The sequence below is a fragment of the Cervus elaphus genome, chromosome X, assembly GCF_910594005.1.
Source record: "Cervus elaphus chromosome X, mCerEla1.1, whole genome shotgun sequence".
Classification (NCBI taxonomy): domain Eukaryota; kingdom Metazoa; phylum Chordata; class Mammalia; order Artiodactyla; family Cervidae; genus Cervus; species Cervus elaphus.
Window position 1 is genome coordinate 105,338,594 of NC_057848.1, and position 27,595 is coordinate 105,366,188.

General features: G+C 37.0%; 1 protein-coding gene across 3 annotated transcripts in view; it reads left to right on the forward strand.

Moving 5' to 3' along the window:
• Positions 1–16,995, forward strand: part of CYSLTR1 (cysteinyl leukotriene receptor 1) — a 65,666-nt gene extending 48,671 nt beyond the window's left edge. The window contains exons 2-4 of one of the 3 annotated variants that reach the window (XM_043897547.1): positions 2,693–2,794; positions 11,100–11,185; positions 14,834–16,995. In XM_043897547.1, coding sequence (XP_043753482.1) covers positions 14,861–15,883 — 1,023 coding nt within the window. In that variant the 5' untranslated portion in view covers positions 2,693–2,794; positions 11,100–11,185; positions 14,834–14,860 and the 3' untranslated portion in view covers positions 15,884–16,995. The remainder of the gene's footprint in view (positions 1–2,692; positions 2,795–11,099; positions 11,186–14,833) is intronic. The other 2 variants (XM_043897546.1, XM_043897548.1) reach the window with 2 other exon arrangements.
• The last annotated feature ends 10,600 nt before the right edge of the window (positions 16,996–27,595 follow it).

The window sequence follows — 27,595 nt, forward strand, 5'->3', positions numbered from 1 at the left end:
CAGACAGCCTTATGGGTATTCCCTTGCACATTATTTGTCATTTTTCCCTTGTTGCTTTTAATATTTTATCTTTGTCTTTAATTTTTTCAGCTTGATTATTATGTGTCTTGGTGTGTTCCTCTTTGGGCTTAACCTGCCTGAGACTCTGTGCTTCCTGGACTTGGTTGACTATGTCTTTTCCCATGTTAGGGAAGTTTTCAGCTATTATCTCTTCAAATATTTTCTCGAGTCTTTTCTCTCTCTCTTTTCCTTCTGGGACCCCTATAATGTAAATGTTGGTGTGTTTAATATTGTCCCAGAGGACTCTTAGGCCATATTCATCTTTTTTCATCCTTTTTTCTATATTCTGTTCTGAAGCAGTGTTTTCCATCATTCTTTCCCCCAGGTCACTTGTCTATTCTTCTGCCTCAGTTGTTCTGTTACTGATTCCTTCTAGTGTATTGTTTGTCTGTTCTATTTTTTCTTTAGTTCTTCTAGGCCTTTGGTAAACATTTCTTGCATCTTCTCCATTGTTTCCCAAGATTCTGGATCATTTTCACTATCATTATTCTGAATTCTTTTGGTGGGAGGTTGTCTATCTCCACTTCTTTTAGTTGTTTCTGGGTTTTATCTTGTCCCTTCATCTGGGACATAACTCTCTGCTTTTTCATCCTGATTAACTTTCTGTAATGTGGTTTTTGTTCCAGCCAGGCTGTGGGATTGTAGTTCTTCTTGCTTCTATCTGTCCTCTGGTGGATGAGGCTAAGAGGCTTGTATAAGCTTCCTGAGGAGAGGGACTGATGGTGGGGAAAACTGGGTCTTTCTCTGGTAGGCAGGGCCTTGTTCAGTAAAGCTTTAATCCAATTAGCTGTTGATAGGTGGGATTGTGCTCCCTCCCTGTTAGTTGTTTGGCCTGAGGTGGCCCAGCCATGGGATCTACAGGCTCTACGGTAGGGTTAATGGCAACCTCCAAGAGAACTTACACCAAGGGGCATCTTTTAAGACTGCTGCTGTCAGTGCCCCTGTCCCTGAGTCATCTGGTCCTGGATGTTTATTTGTTGGGAGATTTTAATCACATTTTCCCCTGCTGACTCACGCTTCCACAGGTGACCCTTCAAGACTAGTAGTTAGGTATGGGTCAGTTTCCTGTGGGGTCACTGCTCCTTTCCCCTGGGTCTTGGTATGCACAAGATTTTGTTTGTGCCCTCAAAGAATGGAGCCTTTATTTCCCCCAGTTCTGTGGAAGTCCTGTAAGTAAATCCTGCTGGCCTTCAAAGTCAGATTCCCTGGGAATTCCCAGTCCCTTTGTCAGATTCCCAGGCTGGGAAGCCTGATGTAGGGCTCAGAACCTTCACAACAGTGAGAGAACTTCCTGGTATTGTTGTTCTCCAGTTTATGTGTCACCCACATGGCAGGTATAGGATTTGATTTTAATATGATTGTGCCCTTCCTACCATCTTGCTGTGGCTTCCTGTTTTTGGATGTGAAGCATATTTTTTTTGGGGGGGGGGTGGGTTCTAGTAACCTCTTGTCTATGGTTGTTCAACAGCTAGTTGTGATTTTCGTGCTCTTAAAGGAGGAAATGAGAACATGCTCTTCTGCTCCACCATCTTGAGCCAGAAGGCCATATTATTTTCATTCTTCAACTTGTTGATGTGGTGTATCACACTGATTGATTCCCAAGTCCTCAAGTTCCTTTTGATCATGGTGTGTGATCCTTTTAAAATATCATTGGATTTGATTTGCTTGTAGTTTGTTGAGGAGGTTTGCTTCTATGTTCTTCAGTAATATTGGCCTGAAATTTTCTCTTTTTTGTGGTATCTTTACTGGTTTTGGTATCAGGGTGATGGTCACCTCATAGAATGAGTTTGGGAGTATTCTTTTCTCTGCAATTTTTTGAAGGAGTTTCAGAAGGATAGGTGTTAACTCTAAAAATTAGGTAAAATTCACCTGTGGAGTCATCTGGTCCTGGACGTTTATTTGTTGGGAGATTTTAATCACATTTTCAATTTTAGGCCTTGTGATTGATCTATTTATAATATCTATTTCTTCCTGGTTCATTCTTTGGAGATTGTCGCTTCCTAAGAATTTATCCCTTTCTTCCAGGTTGTCCATTTTATTGGCATATAGTTGCTTGTAGTAGTCTCTTGTGATCTACTGTATTTTTGTGGCATTTTATGTTGTAACTTATCCTTTTTCATTTCTAATTTTATTGATTTGAGCCTTATCTTTTTTTACTTGTTGAGGCTGGATAATGGTTTATCAATTTTGTTTATCTTTTCAAAGAACCAGCTTTTAGTTTCATTGATCTTTTCTATTGTGTACTTCACTTCTATTTCTGCTTTGATCTTTATGATTTCTTTCCTTCTATTAACTTTGAGTTTGTTTGTTCTTTCTTTTTTTTAGGTGTAAGATTGAGTTGTTTATGAGATTTTTCCTTGTTTTCTGTGGAAGGTTGTATTGCTATAAACTTTCCTCTTAGAAGTGCTTTTGCTGCATCCCATAGGTTTTGGAACACCATGTTTTAGTTTTCATTTTCTGTATTTTTTATCATCTGTTTGATTTCTTCAGTGACCCATTCATTGTTTTTTAACCTATTGTTTAGCTTCTAAGTGTTTTTTACAGTTCTTTTCTTGTAGTTTATTTCTAATCTCTTGGCATTATTGTCAGAAAACATCCTTGATATGATTTCAATTTTCTTGCATTTTCCAAGGCTCACCTTGTGCCCAGCATGTCAATCCTGGAGAATGTTCCAAGCCCACTTGGGAAGACTGTGTATTCTGTTGCTTTCGGAAGGAATGCTCTATAAATATCAGTTAAGTGTATCTGGTCTAATGTGTCATTTAAAGCCTGTTTTTTATTGATCTTCTGTCTGGATGATATGTCCATTGCCAAAAGTTGTGTATTAAAGTCCCCCAGTAGTATTGTGTCACTGTATATTTCTCCTTTCATGGATGTTAATATTTGCCTTATATATTGGTATGATGCTTTGTTGAGTTCATACATATTTACAATTGTTATATCTTCCTCTTGGATCAGTCCCCTTAATCTTTATATAGTGTCCTTCCTTTTCTCTTGTAATAGTCTTTATTTTAAAATTTATTTTGTCTGATATGAGTATTGCTACTTCAGTGCTCTTTTGATATCCATTTGATTGCAATACCTTATTTCATCTCCTCACTTTCAGTCTGTATGTGCCACTAGATCTGAAGTGGATCTACATTAGACAGGATATATATGAGTCTTATTTTTTTTTTAATTCATTCAGCCAGTCTATGTCTTTTGGTTGGAGCATTTAATCCATTTACATTTAAGGAAATTGTCTATATGTATGTTCCTATTGCCATTTTCTTAATTCTTTTGGATTTCTTTTTGTAGGTCTTTTTTCTTCCCTTCCTCTTTTGTTCTCTTGTGATTTGAAGACTAACTTTAGTGTAGTGTTTGCATTCCTTTTTCTTTTTTGTTTGTGTATCTATTGTAGATTTTTGGTTTATGATTACCATGAGAATTTTATATAGCAGTCTATATATAAACAATTATCTCTTTCACTATTTTCTCAGGTCTTTTCTCTATATATTCTCCTCTGGGACCTCTATAATGTAAATGTTGGTGCATTTGACATTGTACCAGAGATCTTTCATTCTTTCCTCAAATCTTTTCCTTCTTTTTTCTTTATTCTATTCCATGGCAGTGATTTCCACCAGTCTGTCTTCCAATTCACTTCTCTATTCTTATGCTTCAGCTATTCTGCTATTGATTCCTTCTAGTATATTTTTTCATTTCAGTTATTATATTGTTCATTTCTGTTTGTTTGTTCTTTAGCGCTTCTGGAAAAGTGAAAGTGTTAGTTGCTCACTTGTGTCTGACTCTCTGTGACCCCATGGACTGTAGCCTGCCGGGCTTCTATGTTCATTGAATTCCCCAGGCAAGAATACTGGAGTGGGTAGCCAGCCATTCCCTTCTCCAGGGTATGTTCCCGATCCAGAGATTGAACCTGGGTCTCCCACATTTGCAGGTTGATTCTTTACTGTCTGAGTCACCAGGGAAGCCTTTAGTTCTTGCAAGTCTTTGTTAAATATTTCTTGTATCTTCTCAGTCTGTGCCTCCATTATTTTTTTGAGAACTTGGATCATCTTCACTATCATTACTCTGAATTCCTTTTCCAGTAGATTGCCTATCTTCACTTCATTTAGTTTTTCTTCTGAGGTTTATTCTTGCTCTTCTCTCTAGGACATACTCCTCTGCCATCTCATCTAACTTTCTGTGATAGCAGTTTCTTTTCTGCAAGATGCAGGGTTACATTTCTTATTGCTTCTTCTGTCTGTCCTCTGCTGGATGAGGCTGGTAAGAGGCTTGTGTAGGCTTCCTGTGAGAGAACCTGGTTTCTGCCTAGTGAGGAGTGCAGCTGGGTCTTGTCCCTCTGTTGAGCAGAGCTGTGCTCAGGAAGACTTTAAGTGGCCTGTCTGCTGATGGGTGGGGCTGTGTTCCTGTTCTATTGGTTGTTTAGCCTGAAATATCCCAGCACTAAAGCCTACTGGCTATTGGGTCGGGCTAGTTCTTGTGGGAGAATGGAGGCCTCCAGGAGGGCTCATGCCAATGAGTGCTCACCAGAGCTGCTGCTGCCAGTGTCATTTTCCCTGCAGTAAGCCACAGCCACTCCCTACCTCCAAAGAAGACCCTCCAGTACTAGCAGATAGGTCTTTCCCAGTCTCTTATGAGGTCACTGCTTTTTTCCCTGAGTCTTGGTGCAGGCTGGACCTTGTGGGTGCCCTCCAAGAATGGAGTTTCTGTTTCTCCAGTCCTGTGGAATTCCTGCAATCAAACCCTGCTGGCCTTCAAATTCAGAATCTCTGGGGGCTCCTCCTCCTATTGCCAGGCCCCAAGTCTGCAAAGCCTGACATAGAGATCAAGACTTTCACTCTTATGGGAGAACTTTTGTGGTATCAATATTTTCCTGTTTATGAGTCACCCACCTAGAAGGTGTAGAATTTTATTTTATCATGATCACCCCTCTCCTACTGTCTTATTGTGGCTTCTTTGTCTTGGATATAGGAAATCTTTTTTGTCGATGGTCGTTCAGCAGTTAGTTGTTGTTTTGGTGTTTTTGTGAGAAAGGGTGAGCTTCCATCCTACTCTGCCATCTTGCTGGCAAGTCCTAACTTCCTATGTTTTGGAAAACAAAATAGACTCATTATACATTTACACCTATCTCCTTAGTCCTTATAGAAAGCATATCTATCCCCTAATGCAGACTATTTTGATTCCTTGGATCCTTAATAACCCAAATAAGTGAGCTCTTCTTCACAATTAAAATGATTTGCAATTTGTTTACTCCAACAAAATGCTATCAGTAATGTGAAGTCCCCAAATTTAGATTAACATAGATGCTCTTCTTTGTATATCTTCAAAAATATTCTCACACTCTTCCGGGAAACAAATCCCAGAGTTAAGTTCATCTCCTAAGACGATTTTAGTTCCAAATGTCATAAAGTAAACAAACTCTCACTTCTCACCCAGCTGATCAAAGTTGGCCCTGGCCCTGGCCAACTAATCTCCTTTGATTAGAATTGTTAGAAATATTAAGTATACCTGACTATCCCCCCAAGATATTACTTATAATATCTTGTTTGTGATTTGTTCAGATTGGATAAATAACAAATAATGTTTGTGATTTGTTCAGATTGGATAAATAACAAAGTCAAAATAAATGTTTCATTTCTCAAGAGATTATCCAAGTGGCGTACAGATGGAGGTGGGCCCAACAGGGAAAATGTTGGGTGGAATACTTGTAAATGATGACTGGATAACCTAAAAAGAAGCTAAACTTTAGAAAGTTATTGACCTATTTTGGTGACTCACTATAATATACAAAATTGATATGCCTGTCAAGATAAGAATTTTAAACTGGCACATCAAGGTAACCTTGTCCTTGAACCTAATTTTCCGAAGAGTCACTGTTTCAATAATTAAGCTGTCATTTTAGTTCTACAGCATATCTTAGCTTGAGATAACTGCATATCCAAAAATATGCCACAGATTGTTTCAAGGCTCTCTTTCTAAGAGCCCTAAGCTCTCCTTAGTACTTACTGGTGGTTTTATTCTTTCTCCAGATTCTTTCTTTGGCTTCTGCCATTATTACCTTTCTCTGTGAAACAGAAGTTTCACTGGATAGGAGGCTAGTGCTAGATTGTGGATGGAATTGCCTGGAATTTAGGGTGGGGTCTTGATTATAGTTATTTACAGACTCGAGAAATCAAACAACAAGGTCTAAAATGACTAGTTTAATACAGATCACCAACAGGCACATGAAAAGATACTCAACATCATGCATTATTACAGAAATGAAAATCAAAACTACAAGGAAGTATCACCTTGCACCAGTCAGAATGGCCATTGTCAAAAAATCTACAAACAATAAATGCTGGAGAGGATGTAGAGAAAAGGGAACACTCCAACACTGTTGATAGGAATTTAAATTGATACAGCCACTATGGAGAACAGTATGAAGGTTCCTTAAAAAACTAAAAATAGAGTTATCATATGTATGACCCAGAAATCCCAATCCTCAACATACATCCAGAAAAAACACTAATTTGAAAAACATATATGCACCCCAATGTCATAGCAGCACTATTTACAGTAACCAAGAATCACAGAAGCAGCCTAAATGTCCATCAACAGATGATGGATAAAGAAAATCTGGAGTATGCATGTACACGCACACAGAGACACACAATGGAATATTACTCAGTCATAAAAATATTGAAATAATGCCATTTTCAGCAACATGGATGGACATAGAGATTATCATACTAAGTGAAGTCAGACAGAGAAAGACAAATATCATATGTTATCACTTATATGTGGAATCTTTAAAAAATTATACAAGTGAACTTATTTACAAAACAGAAATAGACTCCCAGATGTAGAAAACAAACTTATGGTTTTCAAAGGGGAAAGGAGGGGAGGAATAAATTAGGAGTTTGGGATTAACAGATACCCACTACTATATACAAATAGATAAACAATAAGGACCTACTGTATAGCACAGGGAGTTATATTCTCTATAATAACTATAATGGAAAAGAATCTGAAAATAAATATATATTCTATTCATATATATACATATGTATATATGTATATGTATATATATAACAATCACTGTGCTATACTCCTGAAATTGACATAACATTGTAAATCAACTGTATTTCGATTTAAAAAAATGGCTAGTCTGGCAGTGGTGTGTAAGATGATGTTGAAAAGAAAGAGCCTGAAAGGAGGCATGAAAGACATCTCCAGGAATTACAAACAGTTCAGCATGGTTCAAATACAAGGTACATGTGAAAGCTAGGAGATTATTATAAGTCATCTACATCTGAGGTAATGAGAGTCAGGATAGAAGAAGCAGCAGTAGGAAAGAAAAGGAATTGAGTGGAAAAAGACCAAGACTTGATGTCGGATTGTATAAATGTTAGCTGGAACTGGAGCAAAATTGCAAAGAGTCAGATCCTTTCTCTCTTCACCCCCAGCTTCCCACATCTGTGCTGTTTTCCCTATATTTAATTTTAACTTCAGTGTCATCAGATCTCAGATTTCTATTACCTTCCTCTCTTTTTCTCTTTCCCTATGAGTTTTAGCAAAACCCTCCCAGACCCCTACCATCTAACTGAGATGACACAGTCTGATAAATTTGTCATTTTAACAGAAATCAAAGCCTCTTAAAAATTCTGAAGAGTAGATTCTGGTCCTCAGCTAAGATATGGACAGATGAATTGTTGGTCCTAGAACTCTAAAGCCATATGATCAAGCTGGATGAGCATCTCATATGAGATGATTTTTTTAAAAAGAGACCAACAAAGAAGACTTAAGCAGTTTCTCCCTTACAGGTTATGAAGAATGGTGACCATACTGCCAGAATCAGATATGTTGTTATTTGTTGCAAAACAAAGGGGGTAAGACCAAGAAAAAAAAGACCTTTGAGCCCTAGAAAGCCCAATAATTTTACATTGCAAAATTAGCACTTAGTTTAGAAACCACTGTTAAAGTTAAAACTGCTGTGCTACATTTAGAGGGCCTGAAGAAACCTGTATCCTGAGCACAGCTGATACATTCAAAGAGGAATGAAGTGATACTTTCTCTCAGATGTTTACCTGAGAGAAACTCAGGGAACACCTAGAAGTCTTAAATCAAGTTCACACACAACTTCTGTCTGGTTCCTCTTTATTGAAGCTGTAAATCTCTTTTCTTATTTGCTCTTATTTTTCTAAGATGAAAAATAAAGAATGCTTGGTTTTTGCCCTTTGAGTCTAGTGGGACTGCCCAGTAGGAAGAACAGTGAAGTTTAAATTGAATAACCACAGAGATGAGTATGACATGAAACAATCAGTGAAAATTATCAAGGAAAGTACAAACAAAATAATGTAGGACTTCAAATGAAAGAAATGGGTCAGGAATGGCTTTTTGTTTGAATATAAGCAAAAAAGAGGCACAGTTATACTATCTTCATTTAATAGAAGATACTAGCCTGAGGACTACCTGAGGATGCTATGGATCACTTGCCCTACCTGGGGCACACTTAGAAGGCAAAACAGTATATAAGTCATCCTCATTCATAGGCAGTTTTATTGCAGCAACAATAAAGGCTATGGTATATGAATTGGGACCTTATATTCTCAGATTATCTCTGGGAACTCTTACTTACTTGTTCACTGAAGCTTGACCAGGTTACAGATCAATGGAGGCTAAGGACTGATGCAAGGAGAGTAGATAGGTGATGATGATAATGAAGATAGACAGACAGATAGATAGATAGATATACATGGACTAGATGAGCCAAATAAAAATTTGAGTACCTCCTGAAATAAATAATTGAACCCAAAAGTTATATATCCACACATTTACTTTATTGCCTCATCTTCCCTCACCCAATCACCCAGACAAGAATGGTAGAATCCGATTTTGGCAGAAGCTGATGTCAGAGACAAGAGTTCTCAACTAAACAAAAAAGAAAAGAGGGGCAAAGAATAAGACTACTGAATGCCTGCTATATGCAAACTCAGAATTTCTAAAGGAAATTTCTAAAGGAACCATAGAAAACCCTTCAAAATCCCAAACTTTGAGAAACATTACATTGTTGCTCAGGCAATGTGACTTTTATTCACTTGTGCATGTACAGAGAGAAGGCTAAATTGTAGTTGTACAGCTACCATAAACTTGGACAATTATTACATTAGCCTGGTAAAACTACACTTCTCATAGATGGGTCTTAGAAATTCAAAAACTTTCTCTTTCAACACTGGGGAGAAATATAAGCTTTGTCTAAACACAAAACTGTAACAGAGCCAAAGTTAATTTTCACCTAGAGAAAATGACTGGAATCATATAATTCTTGGATTAGAAAGGTTATTTTTATTAAATATTCAGGCAGTATATCTTTACTGATTACAGAGCCCCAGGATAAGCTAAATCCCCAAAGAAGTTTTAATGCCTGGGTAACAAAATATAAAAGCCAACTCTGTTTGAGTAATTCCCCAGCTGTAATGCTTACTTCCTCCAGACTGCTAGTAGAAGCTTACTTATGTCAACTCCTTGCCTGGGGATGAAAGGAAAATCCTGAGACAGAAGAAATTGGAGAATATTTGAAAACTGATTATCTGAATACGTCGTGGACTCAAACATCAATATCATAGCTGTGGGTTCAGATTCCTACTTTTTAAACTGTCTGTTTCATGTTTTTGCATTTTCTTTATTTTCATTTTGATTTTCCTTTTTTTCAGTAGAGTTCCTTTGGAAAGTTCCAACCTATTTTAAACTTGCTAAGGTCCATCTAGTCAAAGCTATGGTTTTCCCAGTAGTCACATATGAATGTGAAAGTTGGACTATAAAGAAAACTGAGAGCCAAAGAATTGATGCTTTTGAACTGTGGTGTTGGCAAAGACTCTTGAGAGTCCCTTGGACTGCAAGGAGATCCAACCAGTGAATTCTAAAGGAAATCAGTCCTGAATATTCATTGGAAGGACTGATGCTGTAGCCAATACTTTGGCCACGTGATGGGAAGAACTGACTCACTGGAAAAGACCCTGATGCCAGGAAAGATTGAAGGCGGGAGGAGAAGAAGATGACAGAGAATGAGCTAATTGGATGGCATCACTGACGTGATGGACATGAATTTGAGTAGGCTCCGGGAGTTGGTGATGGACAGGGAGGCCCGGCATGCTGCAGTCCATGGGGTCCCAGAGAGTCGGACATGACTGAGCAACTGAATTGAACTGAAGGATAAATTGGAGAAACATGTTTATTCTGTTGACACTTAGACCACAAATAAAAGAAAAATGGCCAGCCTCTGGGGTCCTTGCATATAGGGATGAAAGTTGCCATAGGGCAACACAAATTTAGGAAACAAGTATTCAGGCTGCTACTGTTTTAAGAAACAGTTCATTGTTTCATTGTTCATTTCTTGGAGATTTTTTTACACTTTCTTAGATTTTCTGATAGTTTAGTTAAAGATACATACACTCATGAAAAGTTAACTATATAAACTATAAAACAGTTGATATCCAAAGGTATATAATATATGCCAAATTGATAATAAATTCCATAACTATTATTATGAATTTTTAGGGAAAAGAGCCCAAAGTCTTCTAAATCATCACTCCTCCCAGGAAAACTGTCCCTAAGCCATCACAGGCAGATATACTTGATATTTTTCAAGTCCTAATTCCTCTTCCTAGCAAACTAGGCCCTTGGATATGAAGTTCCAAGTTATTTCCCCTTTGAACTTCATAACAAGCTATTTAGAAGAGAAAATAGGGAAAATATCATGGTTTCATAGAACAAAATTTTTATAATACTGTGTTCATCTCTAGATACAGAAGCTATTAATAGAGCAGCAGACATGTGTAATCAGCTCTGGTCTTTGTTTTAAATTTTCCCCTGAGGATGTAAAAATGAGTGGAGTGGAAACAAGGATACATGGAATCCAATAACTAGCTCTAAACCTGTCAGTAAAGCTATGATGTCCCATCACACACCCTGGATCTGTGCTTAAGGCTGCTAAGCTCCCATGACCCTCTGGACTGCTTCTAAAGTCATTAACTTCCTTTTCAATCTTACGATTTCAGCTTAGGCTTCATCTGATATTATATCATAAGAAGCGCTGACCACTAACCAAGAACATTCGTGAAGGGTACTGTGGTGCCAGAAAGAGGTATGCCTCTATTTTCTAAATAAATCTTGATTTTCAACTCACTAGTTATCTTAACAAAGTAACTTCCTTCATCATCTGCACTAAATATTAATTTCATTTATGTTTATTGCCTGTATATGTTTGCATACGTGCTCAGTCATGTCTGACTCTTTGCAACCCCATGAACTGTAACCTACCAGGCTCCTCTGTCCATGGATTTTCCAGGCAAGAATACTGGAGTGGGTTACCATTTCCCCCTCCAGGAGATCATCCCAACCCAGGGATCAAACCTGCATTTCTGGTATTGGCAGGCAGATTCTTTACCACTGAGCCACTTGGGAAGTCCCTATTGTTTGTATATATGAGTCAACTAATAGCCCATTCGTTTTGTGCTAAGATAGTTCTTGCCATACTTCTTCATGCTTCTGAGCTATCACTCCTCTCCCCCACCATTCTATGAGCTGCTCAAAGGCAGAGATGCGTCCTTAAGCATCTCTGTTTCCATATAGTGTGGCTATCATTATTAAGAGATCACAGTAAATTCTATAAAAATGAATCAAATGCTGTTTAAGATAAGTAAAACCATCATCTGCAAAATGAGTAGCTTGAACTAAATGATCTCTAACCTTCTAGGATTCATTACTTGTTTGAAAGTTTTAAAATTTTCTTTTTTTGACCTAATATAGGTCAATGGCTTGATTTAGTTATAAATAAGCAATCAAATCTAAATACCAAAAGTACCAGGGAAGTTTTTTAGTAATGACCAATAAATTTATTAATGGTACTAGAGATACCTATTTCTTTTTTTAATTAATTTGCTTATCCATTTTATTTGGCATCTTTCATTTAAACACCTGAGAATTTCAAAATTATTTATAATATTTAACAGACAAGTAAAACAAATAATTAATCTCTGTCAAGATATAAGTGTGTTTTAATATTATAGTTAAGCTTATGATTTAGTGCCTTTCTTAATACTTTAGGAAGCAACTTAACAGATCCACTTTAGGTTCTGAGGTTGGGAAATTTTTAAATAATATTGGAGTGAAAAGGCAACTTTCAGTGGTTTAGAATGATAAACAATACTTTCAAAAGATAAACTTGCTCTGTCATTCATTTACTCATTCATTCTATTAATATTTAGGAGCAAAGTACATATGTGTTGGCCCTGTATGAGCCCTTTATATATCAATCAGAAAGTCTATGAGGGAAGATAACAAACATACACATCACTGATCTGAAAGACAGATTTAAAATTCCCTAGAAGGGGAAAGATAGAAATTACCTTGGAAGGAGGCTAAGGGAAGGCTTTGTCAAGAAGGTGTCAAGAAGAGTTGAAAGATGGGTAGCTTTTGCACACACATAGATGGAGAAAAGGTCATTTCAGGAAGAAGAAATACCATGAAAAAAGACAGACAGGTGGGAAAACATATAGCTTATGTCCCTGATATAGTAAAGTAGTTGTTTATTGAAATATAGGGTATACAAAAAGGGAGAAGTGAGAGAGAAGCTAGGAAAATTCAGTTGCAACCAGACTGTGTGTGTGTGTGTCTGTGTGTGTGTGTGTGCACTAAGTCACTTCAGTCGTATCTGACTCTGCGACCCTATGGACTGTAGCCCGCCAGGCTCCTCTGTCTATCAGATTCTACAGGCAAGAATACTGGAGTGGGTTGTTGTGCCCTCCTCCAGGGGCTCTTCCAAGAGCCTTAAATATCAGGCCAAGAAGTCTGGATTTTATTTTGACGACACTGAAGGACCATTGAAGATTTTTAGAGAAGTAATATGAGATAATTGGAAGCTATAATGTATAGAGAATTATTTTGGAAAGAGTTTGTAACAGGATATAGTGAGTGTTGGTGGTGGTAGAAAGGACAGATGGTAATTATTTGATACCTTTCAAATGTGGTTATTTTTTAAAAAGGCTATATCAAAAATCTCAACAGCACCATCTAGTGCCTCACAGGCTAACACTGTCTGATTTGGAGAAAACCCAATACAGGGCTAGCTAGAACAAGTTTACAGAGATTCTCTTTCTTCCACAATTGCATCTGAATTCAGGAAAGCAATGGTGAAAGAGGCAGGTTAAGTGGAAAGCAAACTGAGAAATAATGCATAGGTTGACAATAATGAACTAATTTTTCTCTGTGATCTTAGTTATATACTCTCAGAATGATTCACCTTCAAATTTTTTACTGTATATCAACAGTTCTTGGTGTAAAATAATGAGTTTTTTTGACCACACTGCAAAGCTTGTGGGATCTCAGTTCTCCAACCAGGGACTGAACCCAGGCCACCACAGTGAAAGCCTGGAATACTAACCACTAGGCCACCAGGGAACTCCCAACAATGACATTTTTAATGAAAGGAAAGAAATAGATGGGCAAATGAATAAATGACATACCCTCACAGCAAATATAATTGTTAGCAGTAGTAAACCTGGAAAGTTATATCCTACCTACAACCACAACCATAGCTCCCTGTATCTGTATCCTTGACACAGAGACTAATTCAGTCTCTTCCACTACCAGCAGTTCTTGCATGCTGAAGCAATCTTCCCACCTTACAAATCCTAACCCCTCTCTTACCAGGGAGAAAGAGCTGTGTAACAGGCCAACAAATCATATTGCAACCAAAGATTATCTACCATATTATAAATCGATGAGTTGTTCCCATCTCCTTAAAGAATAAAAGAGAAGAATATGGAGGAACATAGGAAATCACTACTTCTGCACTATCTCATCTCTATATCTTTCTGATCAGGGCTTATTTATTGCCGTGATAAAGCTGAACTAGGCCAGACCAAGCAACACTCTCTTGCTATAATAGAAATGACCATGTGCTGTTGAACAGTAAGACTTTGAATGTGAGTCTGGGAAGAGAATAAGGATGAACATGTACAATTTCCTCACCCAGAAAGTATATTCCAATTAGTCATGCTGCAGTTCTCCTCAGAACCTTAACTTAGGTGCGGATTTTAGAAATGTATTTCACCTTTTTTCCTCGTTAAAATAATTAGATAGCTTCTAAAGTTTCCCCAGCCTTGGTGTTCTGTGGTTCTAAATAGAGTCCACCATGTTCTAGATTAAGATTCTCCACCAGGGAGTGAGTTCCATTGATAACAAATTTAATTATTTTCCTTAGGTACAAGCATCACCCAGTAGCTGTTACTTAGGAAGACTTCTTTGTGGGGGAACTAAGCATTTTCATCCAGATTTTATTCTCAGAAAGAATCTAGATCTCTTCTAGTAGAGAAAGAGATGATAGATAGATAGATAGAAGATAGATACATACTCATACTTATGAAACTACTATCTTTAAAACTTTTCTCTAAAAAACAAACCCATTTAAAAGGAAGATTTATAGGATGGTACTGGAGTAATATGGCTTAAAATAAGGCATAGCTCTTTTAGCTAGTTCTTAAAGATTAAAAAGCCATCAGGCAAACATGGATAGGAAATGGGGAAAACGAGCTTTCTGGGTGCCTATAGGATCCAAACCCTTCTCCTGGGGGCAAAGTCCAGAAGAACATCTCTCTTCATTCATCCACCACTCTTGCTTCCTGCTGTTTTAAAAATATATATACATAACGACACTATAAAATGAAATGTTAGTATGTCCTATAATTTATGGAAGAGCAAAAATTGACAAGATTTTTTATATACATTGTAGGCACCAAGAAGACTCTCCTAGAGAAACATGGATGGAGTTGGAAATCTGACAGTATCTTCTTCCAGTAGTAATGCATGCAATGACACTATTGATGATTTCCGAAATCAAGTGTATTCCACCTTGTACTCTATGATCTCCGTTGTGGGCTTCTTTGGCAATGGCTTTGTGCTCTATATCCTCATAAAAACATATCATGAGAAGTCAGCCTACCAAGTATACATGATTAATTTAGCAGTAGCTGATCTACTGTGTGTGTGCACACTACCTCTCCGTGTGGTCTATTATGTTCACAAAGGCATTTGGCTCTTTGGTGACTTTTTGTGTCGCCTCAGCACCTATGCCTTGTATGTCAACCTCTATTGTAGCATCTTCTTTATGACAGCCATGAGCTTTTTCCGGTGCATTGCAATTGTTTTCCCAGTCCAAAATATTAATTTGGTTACACAGAAAAAAGCCAGGTTTGTGTGTGTTGGTATTTGGATTTTTGTGATTTTGACTAGTTCTCCATTTTTAATGTCCAAATCTTACAAAGATGAGAAAAATAATACCAAGTGCTTTGAGCCTCCACAGGACAATCAAGCTAAATATTATGTCTTGGTCTTGCATTATGTGTCATTATTTTTTGGATTTATCATTCCTTTCATTATTATAATTGTCTGTTACACTATGATCATTTTGACCTTACTAAAAAATTCAATGAAGAAAAATCTATCAAGTCGTAAAAAAGCTATAGGAATGATCATAGTTGTGACAGCTGCCTTTTTGATCAGCTTCATGCCATATCATATTCAACGTACCATTCACCTTCATTTTTTACACAATGAAACAAAACCCTGTGATTCTGTACTTAGAATGCAAAAATCAGTGGTCGTAACCTTGTCTCTGGCTGCATCAAATTGTTGCTTTGACCCTCTATTATATTTCTTTTCAGGGGGGAACTTTAGGAGAAGGCTGTCTACATTTAGAAAGCATTCTTTGTCCAGCATGACTTATGTACCCAAGAAGAAGACCTCCTTGCCAGAAAAAGGAGAAGAAATATATAAAGAATAGTTTAAGTCCATTTTTGATGGATTCCCAAATCACTATTTTCTCAAATCATTCACAGTAAAAATAAGAGCTTCCATTAATAGTTTACCTTTATTTGACTTAATGACCTAGAAATCTATCTCATTTATGAATTCACATTATTAGAGGTCCTAAAGATATTTTTAGTGTTAAAATTCAGTTCAAGTCTATGAACTAAATTATAAATGATTTTCTGATCTTTCACCTAAAGATGGACAAAATTTGTATCTTGGCACTGTAAAACATAGGTCTGAGATTAAAGTTTTCCCTCTCAAATAAAAGCTTTACAAAGGGTAAGAACTAGCTTTTTAAGATATAAATTTAGCTAATAGTGATCCTAACATATTTCTTTGCATGCATGCCAACAGATGAGAACTGGAGTGAGCCAGGAGCTACATAAAATGTACTATCATCCTCTTTCTTTGTAGCACTGATTGGCTAGGAAATCACAGCCATTTCTTTCCCTCGAGAAAATGATCACGTGTTAGAACAGCCTAGTCTTCAGCCAAATGGCCCTAAAGTCTCCATTCAATGTACAATCTGGAAACTGAGGAAGGTAAACCTGATCAAAGGCTAGTTTGTCTCCAGTTTTCTTCTGCTTCTGCCTTAGGCTCCCAAAAGAGAATAGTGGGGTTTTTGTTGCTCATTGAGATTCTTTTAGGGAACTCTCTCCCTAAACAAGATGCAATCCTTCCTTAATAAAGCAGATGACTGGCACTACCATCTAATAACAGAAATCATTTAAAATTTATCTAAAGAAGAGGAAAGAGAATCTACTTTTCTACACACTTATTACTGGAACCACAATGAACTGCAATGATTCTCTGAATAAAAATTTGAATGTTGATATTGCAAATTTTAAGAAGTACTTACATTTATGCATATTGTGTAAACTATATGTAAGAAATTTTTCTGTATGCATTTATGAGTGGAAGTTAGTTATAAGCTTTGTTATATTTTATGCTTTTTACTTTCATTAGCATGTTGACAGGAATACCAAAGATATACTGCAGTGGTTTTTATGTTATAGTGGAAGCTTTCTTCTTAAAATAGCAACAGCTTGATTATGGCTGAAATATAATATTCATGAGAAAGTTTTTGTCGAAGTGTAGTCTGTTCCTTAATTCTGTGTTTCAAAAAGTGCATTGTCTCAGAGGAAATGATAATGTTGATAAAAAGAAAAGCTAGGATATAAGTTCTATCTGAATCTGCCACATGCATGTAATTTCTATTTCACTTCTAATGTTGCAATCCCTTCGAACACCTGAAAGATAGAAGATTTCTGCATGCATAAGTCTCTTCAGTCATGGCCAACTCTTTACAACCCTATGGACTATAGCCTGCCAGGCTCCTCTGTCCATGGGATTCTCCAGGCAAGAATACTGGAGTGGGTTGCAATGCCCTCCTCCAGGGAATCTTCCCGACCCATGAATCGAACCTGCATCTCATATGTTTCCTGCATTGGCAGGCAGGTTCTTTACCACTAGCACCACCTGGGAAGCCCATAGGATCTCAAAGGTATAGTAATAACTGGTGCCCATTTATTTTTAACATACCTGAGGTTTGTAGAGGTAAAAGTACCTGCACTTTTACCCTATATTTTTTTCTTGCTTGACAAAGATCAAATGTAATATGTGTCATAAAATCAGTCCTTATTTCTTATTTACTAAGCTTTCTGCTATTCAATAAGTATACTGTAGTAGAACAACACTACATTGAAAGCCAGAAGACCTGGATGCTAATCTACTCTCTTATACTTACTAGCAGTGAAACTTGAAGCAAGTAACATAAACTCTGATTCTCAGCTTCCTCACTTGTAAAGTGGGAATAATAATACTTGTCCTGCCTTTCTTACAAGGCACATTTGAAACTCAAATGTAATCATAGTATACATACATATTTTAACACACATATGTTAAAATTTTACCTTAAAACATACAGTGTGGTACAATTTATCACACTAAATATAAAGTATTTAGAGATGGTTTTGTTACTTAAACATACTGAATCATATTTACTATTGGGTTGGCCAAAAAGTTCATTCAGGTTTCCTGCAACCGTGTATGCAGAATCCGAATGAACTTTTTGGCCAACCCAATACAGAGATTCTCAATTCTGAAAGAATTAGAACAAAATATGGCCATAGTTAAAATGTATTGCACATAAAATAATCTTGTTTATTTTTTCCTACCTCCAGGTTTTTGCCTGTGTTCTCATTTCCAACCACAGTCCAACTTCCTCCCACTCAGAAACATACCTACAAGCTCACCATGAATTTATTCTTCTCTAATGCTGTATGTATTATAACCTGTACCACACTGCTTTGCACTCAATTTTTTTGCTAATTTTTCCAAATATATTAGTATTTTCTCCCAAAGTGAAAAAATTGTTTGGTGTAATTATCAGTTCCTTGAAAATTATGCCCTTTAAATCATGGTGCCTAACATTTAATGAGCATTTGCTCTGTTTTATCTGTATCAGTTAATTTAATGCTTACAACTGACCTGTGAGATGGGTACCATTATTATCCTTGTTTTACTGATTTAAAAACAGAGGCACAAAGAGGTTAAGTAATTTATCTAATGTAAGATAGCTGGTAAGCATCAGCATCAGAGTTCGAATCTAGCCTGGTGCCCTGTGATGACCTAGAGGGGTGGGATGGGAGGATGGGAGGAAGGCTCAAGAGGGAAGTTATGTATATATATGGCTGATTCATGTTTTTGTATAGCAGAAACCAACACAACATTGTAAAGTAATTATCCTTCAATTTAAAAAATTAATTCCTGACTCACAAAATAATTAAATAAATAAAGACCTGAGATAATTAAATATATCTCTCTATAGCTACCTCATATTAACACTTTAGTGTTTCCAACCATGGAAAATTCAGAAACGTGAAAGGTGAGATTAGATCTCAGAGCAATGTAAATTTGTAGACCCTTTCCAGGAGCAACATTACACTGGAGGTGAAAAAAAAAAACTCATTTTTTTTCTATTCTATTTTATGTGCACAAGCTAGGTTAGATTGTATTTCCTGAACTCTAAAATAGCACAATATAACCTCGAATAGCCAAAGTAATCTTGAAAAAGAAGAATGGAACTGGAGGAATCAACCTGCCTGACTTCAGACTCTACTACAAAGCCACAGTCATCAAGACAGTGTGGTACTGGCACAAAGACAGAAATATAGACCAATGGAACAGAATAGAAAGCCCAGAGATAAATCCACGAACCTATGGACACCTTGTCTTTGACAAAGGAGGCAAGGATATACAATGGAAAAAAGACAACCTCTTTAACAAGTGGTGCTGGGAAAACTGGTCAACCACTTGCAAAAGAATGAAACTAGAACACTTTCTAACACCATACACAAAAATAAACTCAAAATGGATTAAAGATCTAAATGTAAGACCAGAAACTATAAAACTCCTAGAGGAGAACATAGGCAAAACACTCTCCGACATAAATCACAGCAAGATCCTCTATGACCCACCTCCCAGAATATTGGAAATAAAAGCAAAACTAAACAAATGGGATCTAATGAAACTTAAAAGCTTTTGCACTACAAAAGAAACTATAAGTAAGGTGAAAAGACAGCCGTCAGATTGGGAGAAAATAATAGCAAATGAAGCAACAGACAAAGGATTAATCTCAAAAATATACAAGCAACTCCTGCAGCTCAATTCCAGAAAAATAAATGACCCAATCAAAAAATGGGCCAGAGAACTAAACAGACATTTCTCCAAAGAAGACATACAGATGGCTAACAAACACATGAAAAGGTGCTCAACATCACTCATTATTAGAGAAATGCAAATCAAAACCACAATGAGGTACCATTACACACCAGTCAGGATGGCTGCTATCCAAAAGTCTACAAGCAATAAATGCTGGAGAGGCTGTGGAGAAAAGGGAACCCTCTTACACTGTTGGTGGGAATGCAAACTAGTACAGCCACTATGGAAAACAGTGTGGAGATTCCTTAAAAAACTGGAAATAGAACTGCCATATGACCCAGCAATACCACTTCTGGGCATACACACTGAGGAAACCAGATCTGAAAGAGACACATGCACCCCAATGTTCATCGCAGCACTGTTTATAATAGCCAGGACATGGAAGCAACCTAGATGCCCATCAGCAGATGAATGGATAAGGAAGCTGTGGTACATATACACCATGGAATTTTACTCAGCCGTCAAAAAGAATTCATTTGAACCAGTCCTAATGAGATGGATGAAACTGGAACCCCTTATACAGAGTGAAGTAAGCCAGAAAGATAAAGAACATTACAGCATACTAACACATATATATGGAATTTAGAAAGATGGTAACGATAACCCTATATGCAAAACAGAAAAAGAGACACAGAAATACAGAACAGACTTTTGAACTCTGTGGGAGAAGGTGAGGGTGGGATGTTTCAAAAGAACAGCATGTATACTATCTATGGTGAAACAGATCACCAGCCCAGGTGGGATGCATGAGACAAGTGCTCCGGCCTGGTGCACTGGGAAGACCCAGAGGAATCGGGTGGAGAGGGAGATGGGAGGGGGGATCGGGATGGGGAATAAGTGTAAATCTATGGCTGATTCATATCAATGTGTGACAAAACCCACTGAAATGTTGTGAAGCAATTAGCCTCCAACTAATAAAAAAATTAAAAAAAAAAAAAAAAAAAAAAAAAAAAAAATAGCACAATATTTCTGAGAGGCCAAATCCAGAACATTTTCTTTGACCCATCCTAGATCTCTGTTATCCTAGATAAAACACAAGACAAATTCTAACTCCTCATTCATTTGTTCATTGCTTCGTTTTTCTCTGAACTATATAGAATCCCTTTATATAATTCCCTCTGTAATAATTCTACAAAAATCACAAGAATATATTTCTATTCTAAACTACAAAAACATAACTTAAATTTTATCAGTTTTTTAAAGAACATCTGCTCAATTGACATTTAAATTTGTATCCTCAAGCACCTGACCTTTACAGTTTCTCTTGATAGCTAGTCATTTGATTTCACAAACATTTTATATGTCACAAGAACTGCCTTCGAAATTAAGCACAACTAAATAAGCCTTATAGGAAACGACCTTTTTGGCAAAGAAAGTTATATTATTCAAAGGGAAAAATAAAAGTTTCTATGACCAAAAATAAGTTTTCACTGAAGTCTAAGTAGACAAAAAATGACCATTTTCATTCTTCCTAAACACCCATAACTACTTTTGTTTTGGTGTGGTGGTTTTCTATGACCTTGCTAACTTACAAGATTAATGGTCACTTGAAGACACAGAGACACATGAAAATTAACATTTTAAAAATAATGTCTACCTGCTCATAAAAAAACAGGCTCTTCTTTCCATACCTTTAGCAAAGAGTAGTTCAAATTACTACCTATTATTAGTCTCCTTAAAAAAAAAATCAAACAGCTGACAAAGAAAACCAAGAAAGTTTATCCCCTTTCACTCTTCCACATGGTTTTCATTTTTACTAGATAATGGATACAGTTCTTCACCATTAGATTTGGTTCTTTTATCTATCCATAAGAAAAAATTAATTACTTAAAATAACAGCATAACAACTTTTAATGTATACCATTTTTATTTAAATATAATTATTAAAAATAATATATTTAAATCTAATTATAAGAGCATTCCAAAGCAGATCCTATAGCTCTGCGGGACTTAATTTCTGTCTCTATTCCCACTATGCCACAATAAGTGCTCACATAACTAAGATCTTGACAATCTAAGCTTTCTTCCTCTGGCTTAGAAAGATCCTATCAACAATATATATTCAAATTTTGTCAGAATATTGGAAGAAGCCTGAAACTCCTTGATTCAACAGAATTAGAAACTAGCTTATCAACAGAAAAAACTGGGCTTTCCTCAGGGGTGAAATAATTTGGGACATTTAAAGTGGGTATTCATATCATTAGAAAACCTCAAGAAGCAAGTTGGAATGCTTGAGAAAAGCAACTGGAAGTGATACTGGGACAGCATTTAGCCAGGAACACTAAAGGGAGAATTCAAATGTATGACAGGAGATTCTGGATAGCTTGTGCAGTCTCCTCCTTAGTCAACTGTATTCTTCATCAATCCACCTTAAGGTATCCATATGGTTTCCTAGCTTACTCATCAAATAAAAAGGTATTGACTGGCCAATAAAAATATCCATCTCTTTGGCTATTCTAGTTTGACTGTAAAATATTCAACTGACTTTCTAGAAAAAATTCTTTTCTGGTGAGTTTGGGCGATATGAGCCAGCTTTCCTGGGGTCTTATCGCCATACCCTCTCTTCTCAGCCCCAACTCAGCTCTAAACAAAATAAGTTGAACAATGATGGAGGTTTCTAGATCTAAAGTTTTGGAAGTCCCAACTCTGGAAAAGAGAAAAACCATAACCACAAAGTCTTGCTTATCAAGCTATTCCTCAATACTACAAGTGGCACTTTGGAAGCAGAAACCTATTATAATCACCTTGACTGTGTCTACAAATAATTTTTTTCAATATTTGAACTAACAGTCTTAAAATCTGTGGTTTTCTGTGTTCATTTGTCTCTCAAATTTGGGGCATAGCAGCTTGCCCTGTGACCTCTATTCTCTGAGGGACCTAAGGAGAATTGTTGACTTTCAGTTTGTTCAGTTTTTTTTTTTTTTTTTAGTTGTGGTGATGGGCTTGTCAACTTTCAAGTTCTTTACACAAGAAGAGCAAATTCTCAGAGTCAGTGAAGTACATGGAAGCCTGGCATGCTGCAGTAGTGGCTGAACAACAAGAGACTTCAGGAACAATGTCAAATGCAGCAACATCCTAGGAGTCTGAGAAGGAGAAGAGAGAGAGAAAGTACCTGAGAAAATGTTGGAATAGATAATTAGTTGAAGACTTCCTTAACATAGGAAAGTAGACAGTCACCCAAGTCCAGAAAGTGCAGAGAGTCCCAGGCAGGATAAACCCAAGGAGGAACATGCCAAGACACATAGTAATCAAAATGACATAAGTTAAAGACAAAGAAACAGTATATGTAACAGCAAAGGAAAAGAGACAAAAAACAAACAAAAGCCCATAAGTTTATCAGATCTCTTAGCAGAAACTCTGCAGGTCAGAAGAGAGTGGCATGACATATTTAGAGCAATGAAAAAGAACCTAAAACCAAGAATATTCTACCCAGCAAGGCTCTCTTCCAGATTCAACGGAGAAATCAAAAGTTTTACAGAAAAAAAAAAAAGTTGAGAGAATTACCACCAATAGACTAGCTGTGCAACAAATGCTAAAGGAACTTTTCTAGACAGGAAAGAAAAGACCAAAACTAGAAACAAGAAAATTTCTACTGGAAAAGCTCACCAGTAAAGACAAACACACAGTAAAGGTAGAAAATCATCTGCACACATTTATAATATCAAAAACAGCAATTATGAGGAGAGTATTATTGCAGGATATTGGAAATGCATTTAAAATGAAAAACCAGCAACTTGAAATAATCTTGTTTATATATAGACCATTATATTAAATCTTCATGGCAACTGCAATCCAAAAATCTGCAATAGATATAGACACAAAAAAAGAAAATCAAACACAACATTCGTCACAGTCTTTGTAGACCAGGACCTGGGGACTGGAGTCAACGAGAAGAGGGACGCAGGGGACCCAAGTCTCGAGTGAAACAAAGGTGCTTTATTTGTAGAAATGCATGTTTATATATCTGCATACAAGGCAGCTTTAGGGAGTAAAAATAAAAATAAAAAATAAAAAACTGAGCAAAAACGAAGCCAAGCAAATAACAATCTTCAAAGGGCCAGAAAGCATTCCATTTCCTGAGTAAGAGGGGCATAACTGAATAGATTACATTTAAGTAAGGTCATTGAAGGGAGTCACTGAAAGGAATCCAAGCAGGTGCCCTTTCTTATGATCTCAGTCCTGAGAACTGCCTGCACCTCTGCTCTTCCCTGTTTTCCAGGAACTGACAAGGAATAGAGAATCCTTGAGAAATGGCACACAAAAGAAAAGAATAACATATTGGATCCCTTAAAGCTGAATGTCCCCTGACATACATTAAAATTAGTAATCAAATCACAAGAGAAAAGAACAAAAGAGACCCAAAAAACAAATTCAACACAAATTTTTAAAATGACAATAAGAACCTACATATCAATAATTACCTTAAATGTAAATGGATTAAATGTTCAAACCAAAAGACAGACTGGCTGAATAGATTTTTTAAAACTCCAGATCTGTGGACACATACAAACTGAAAGTGAGGGGGATGAAAAAAGGTAATCCATGCAAACAGACCAATATTCAAGAAATCTGGAAAATGCAGCAGTGGCCACAGGACTCAAAAAGTCAGTTTTCATTCCAATCTCAAAGATGGGCAATGCAGAGAATGTTCAAACTACCAACAATTGCACTCATTTCACATGCTAGCAAGGTAATTCTCAAAATCCTTCAAGCTAAGCTTCAATAGTACATGAATCTAGAACTTCCAGATGTACAGGCTGGATTTAGAAAAAGAGGAAACAGAGATCAAATTGCCAACATCTGTTGGACCATAGAAAAAGCAAGAGAATTCCAGAAAAACATCTGCTTCTGCTTCATTGATTATGTTAAAGTCTTTGACTGTGTGAATCATAACAAACTATGGAAAATTCTTAAAGAGATGGGAATACCAGACCACCTTACCTGCCTCCTGTGAAACCTGTATGCAGGTCAAGAGGCAACAGTTAGAACCAGGCATGAAACAATGAACTGCTTCCAAATTGGGAAAGGAGTATGTCAAGGCTGGCTGTATATTATCACCCTGTTTATTTAAATTATATGCAGATTACATCATGCGAAATGCTGAGCTGGATGAAGCACAAGATGGAATCAAGATTGCAGGCAGAAATATCAATAACCTCAGAAATGCTGATGACACCACTCTTATGGCAGAAAGCAAAGAGGAACTTAAGAGCCTCTTGATGAAGGTGAAAGAGGAGAGTGAAAACCTGGCTTAAAACTCAACATTCAACAAATGAAGATCATAGCATCCAGTCCCATCACTTCATGGCAAACAGAGAGAGAAAAAATGGAAACAGTAACAGACTTCGTTTTCTTGGGCTCCAAAATCACTGCAGATGGTGACTGCAGCCATGACATTAAAAGATGCTTGCTCCTTGGAAGAAAAGAGGTGGCCAACCTAGACAGCATATTAAAAAGCAGAGACATTTCTTTGCCTACAAAGGTCTATATAGTCAAAGCTATGGTTTTTCCATTAGTCACGTATGGATGTGAGTGCTGGAAAATAAAGAAGGTTGAGCAGCAAAGAATTGATGCTTTCCAACTGTGCTGTTGGAGAAGACTCTTGAGAGTCCCTTGGACTGCAAGGAGATCCAATCAGTCAATCCTAAAGGAAATCAGTCCTGAATATTCATTGGAAGGACTGATGCTCCAATTCTTTGGCCACCAGATGCTAAGAGCCAACTCATTGGAAAAGATCCTGATACTGGGAAAGATTGAAGGCAGGAGACGAAGGAGATGACAGAGGATGAGATAGTTGGATGGCATCACCGACTCAATGGATGTGAGTTTGAGCAAACTCTGGGAGATGGTGAAGGACAGGGAAGCCTGGCATGCTGCAGTCCATGGGATTGCAAAGAGTCTGACATGACTGAGCAACTAAAAAAGAACACGCAAATAGAAATCAAAAGAAAACTGGAATAGCAATACTCATATCAGAAAAAAAAAAAACAGACTTTATACTAAAGACTGTTACAAGAGACAAGGAAGGAAACTAGATAATGATCAATGGATCAATTGAAGAAGAAGATATAACAATTATAAATATATACACACCCAACATAGGAGCACCAAAATATTTAAGACAAATACTAACAGCTGTAAACAGAAAAATTGACAGTAACACAGTAATAGTGGGGAACTTTAACACCTCAACTTCATCAATGGACAGATCATGCAGACAGAATATCAGTAAGAAAATGCAAGCTTTAAATGACACATTAGACCAGATAGCCTTAATCAATATTTATACAGCATTCTATCCAAAAGCAGCAAAATACACATTCTCAAGTGCACGTGGAACATCCTCCAGGATTGATCACATGCTGGGCCTCAAGGCAACCCTAGGTAAACTTAAGAAAATTAAACTCATATGAAGCATCTTTTCTCACCACAATGCTGTGAGAATAGAAATCAACCAGTAGGGGAAAAAAACTGTAAAAAAAAAAAAGAAAGAAAGAAAGAAAAAACACGCGGAGGCTAAACAATGTGCTACTAAGCAACCAGTGTATTACTGAAGAAGCCAAAGAGGAAATTAAAAAATACTTACAGACAAATAAAAATGAAAGCACGACAATCCAAAATCAAAGGGACACAGCAAAAGTAGTTCTAGAGGGGAAGTTTAAGCAATACAGTCTAGCTTCCCTGATGGCTCAGTGCTAAAGAATCTGTCTGCAATGCAGAAGACACAAGAGATGCTGGTTCAATCCCTGGGTGGAAGATGCCCTGGAGGAGGGCATGGCAAACCAATTGCAGTTTGACAACCCAGTCTGCAGTGTTCTTGCCTGAAGAATCCTATAGGCAGAGGAGCCTTGCAGGTTACTCTCCACAGGGTCACAAAGAGTCAGACATGACTGAAGTGACTGAGCACGTACATATCAATATAATCTTACCTCAGGAAACAAGAAAAAACACAAATAAACAACCTAACCTTACACCTATAGAGCAACTAGAGAGAGAACAAACAAAACCTAAAGTTAGTTCAGTTCAGTTGAGTTGCTCAGTCATGTTCAACTCTTTGCAACCCCAATGTACCACAGCACTCCAGGCCTCCCTGTCCTTCATCATCTCCCTGAGTTTGCTCAAACTCATGTCCATTGAGTTAGTGATGCCATCCAACCATCTCAACCTCTGTTGTCCCCTTCTCCTCCTGCCTTCAATCTTTACCATTATCAGGGTCTTTTCCAATGAGTCAATTCTTCACATCAGGTGGTCAAAATATTGGAGTTTCAGCTTCAGCATCAGTCCTTCCAATGAATATTCATGACTGATTTCCTTTAGGATTGACTGGTTGGATCTCTTTGCAGTCCAAGGGACTATCAAGAGTCTTCTCCAACACCACAGTTTGAAGGCATCAGTTCTTCGGCGCTCAGCCTTTTTTATTGTCCAGCTCTCATATCCGTACATGACTACTAGAAAAACCATAGCTTTGACTATACTAATCTTTGTAGGCAAAGTAATGTCTCTGCTTTTTAATATGTTTCCTAGGTTTATCATTGCTTTTCTTCCAAGGAGCAAGCATCTTTTCATTTCATGGCTCCAATCACCATCCACAGTGATTTTGGAGCCCAAGAAAATAAAGTCTGTCACTGTTTCTGTTGTATCCCCATCTATTTGCTATGAAGGACTGTACATAATAATAAAGTAGATAATCCTAGAAGAAGATATAACATTCATAAACATATATTCACCTAACAAGGAAGCTGATAAATCTATAAGCAAATATTTAAAGACATAAAGGAAGAAACTGACAATAAACATAATATTTAGAGACTTTAATATCTCACTTAAATCAAGGGAGAGATCTTTCAGACAGAAAATCAGTAAGGAAACAGTGACCTTAAATGACACATTAGACCAGATGGACTTAACAGATATCTATAGAATGTTTCATATAAAAACAGTAGAATATATTCTTTTCAAA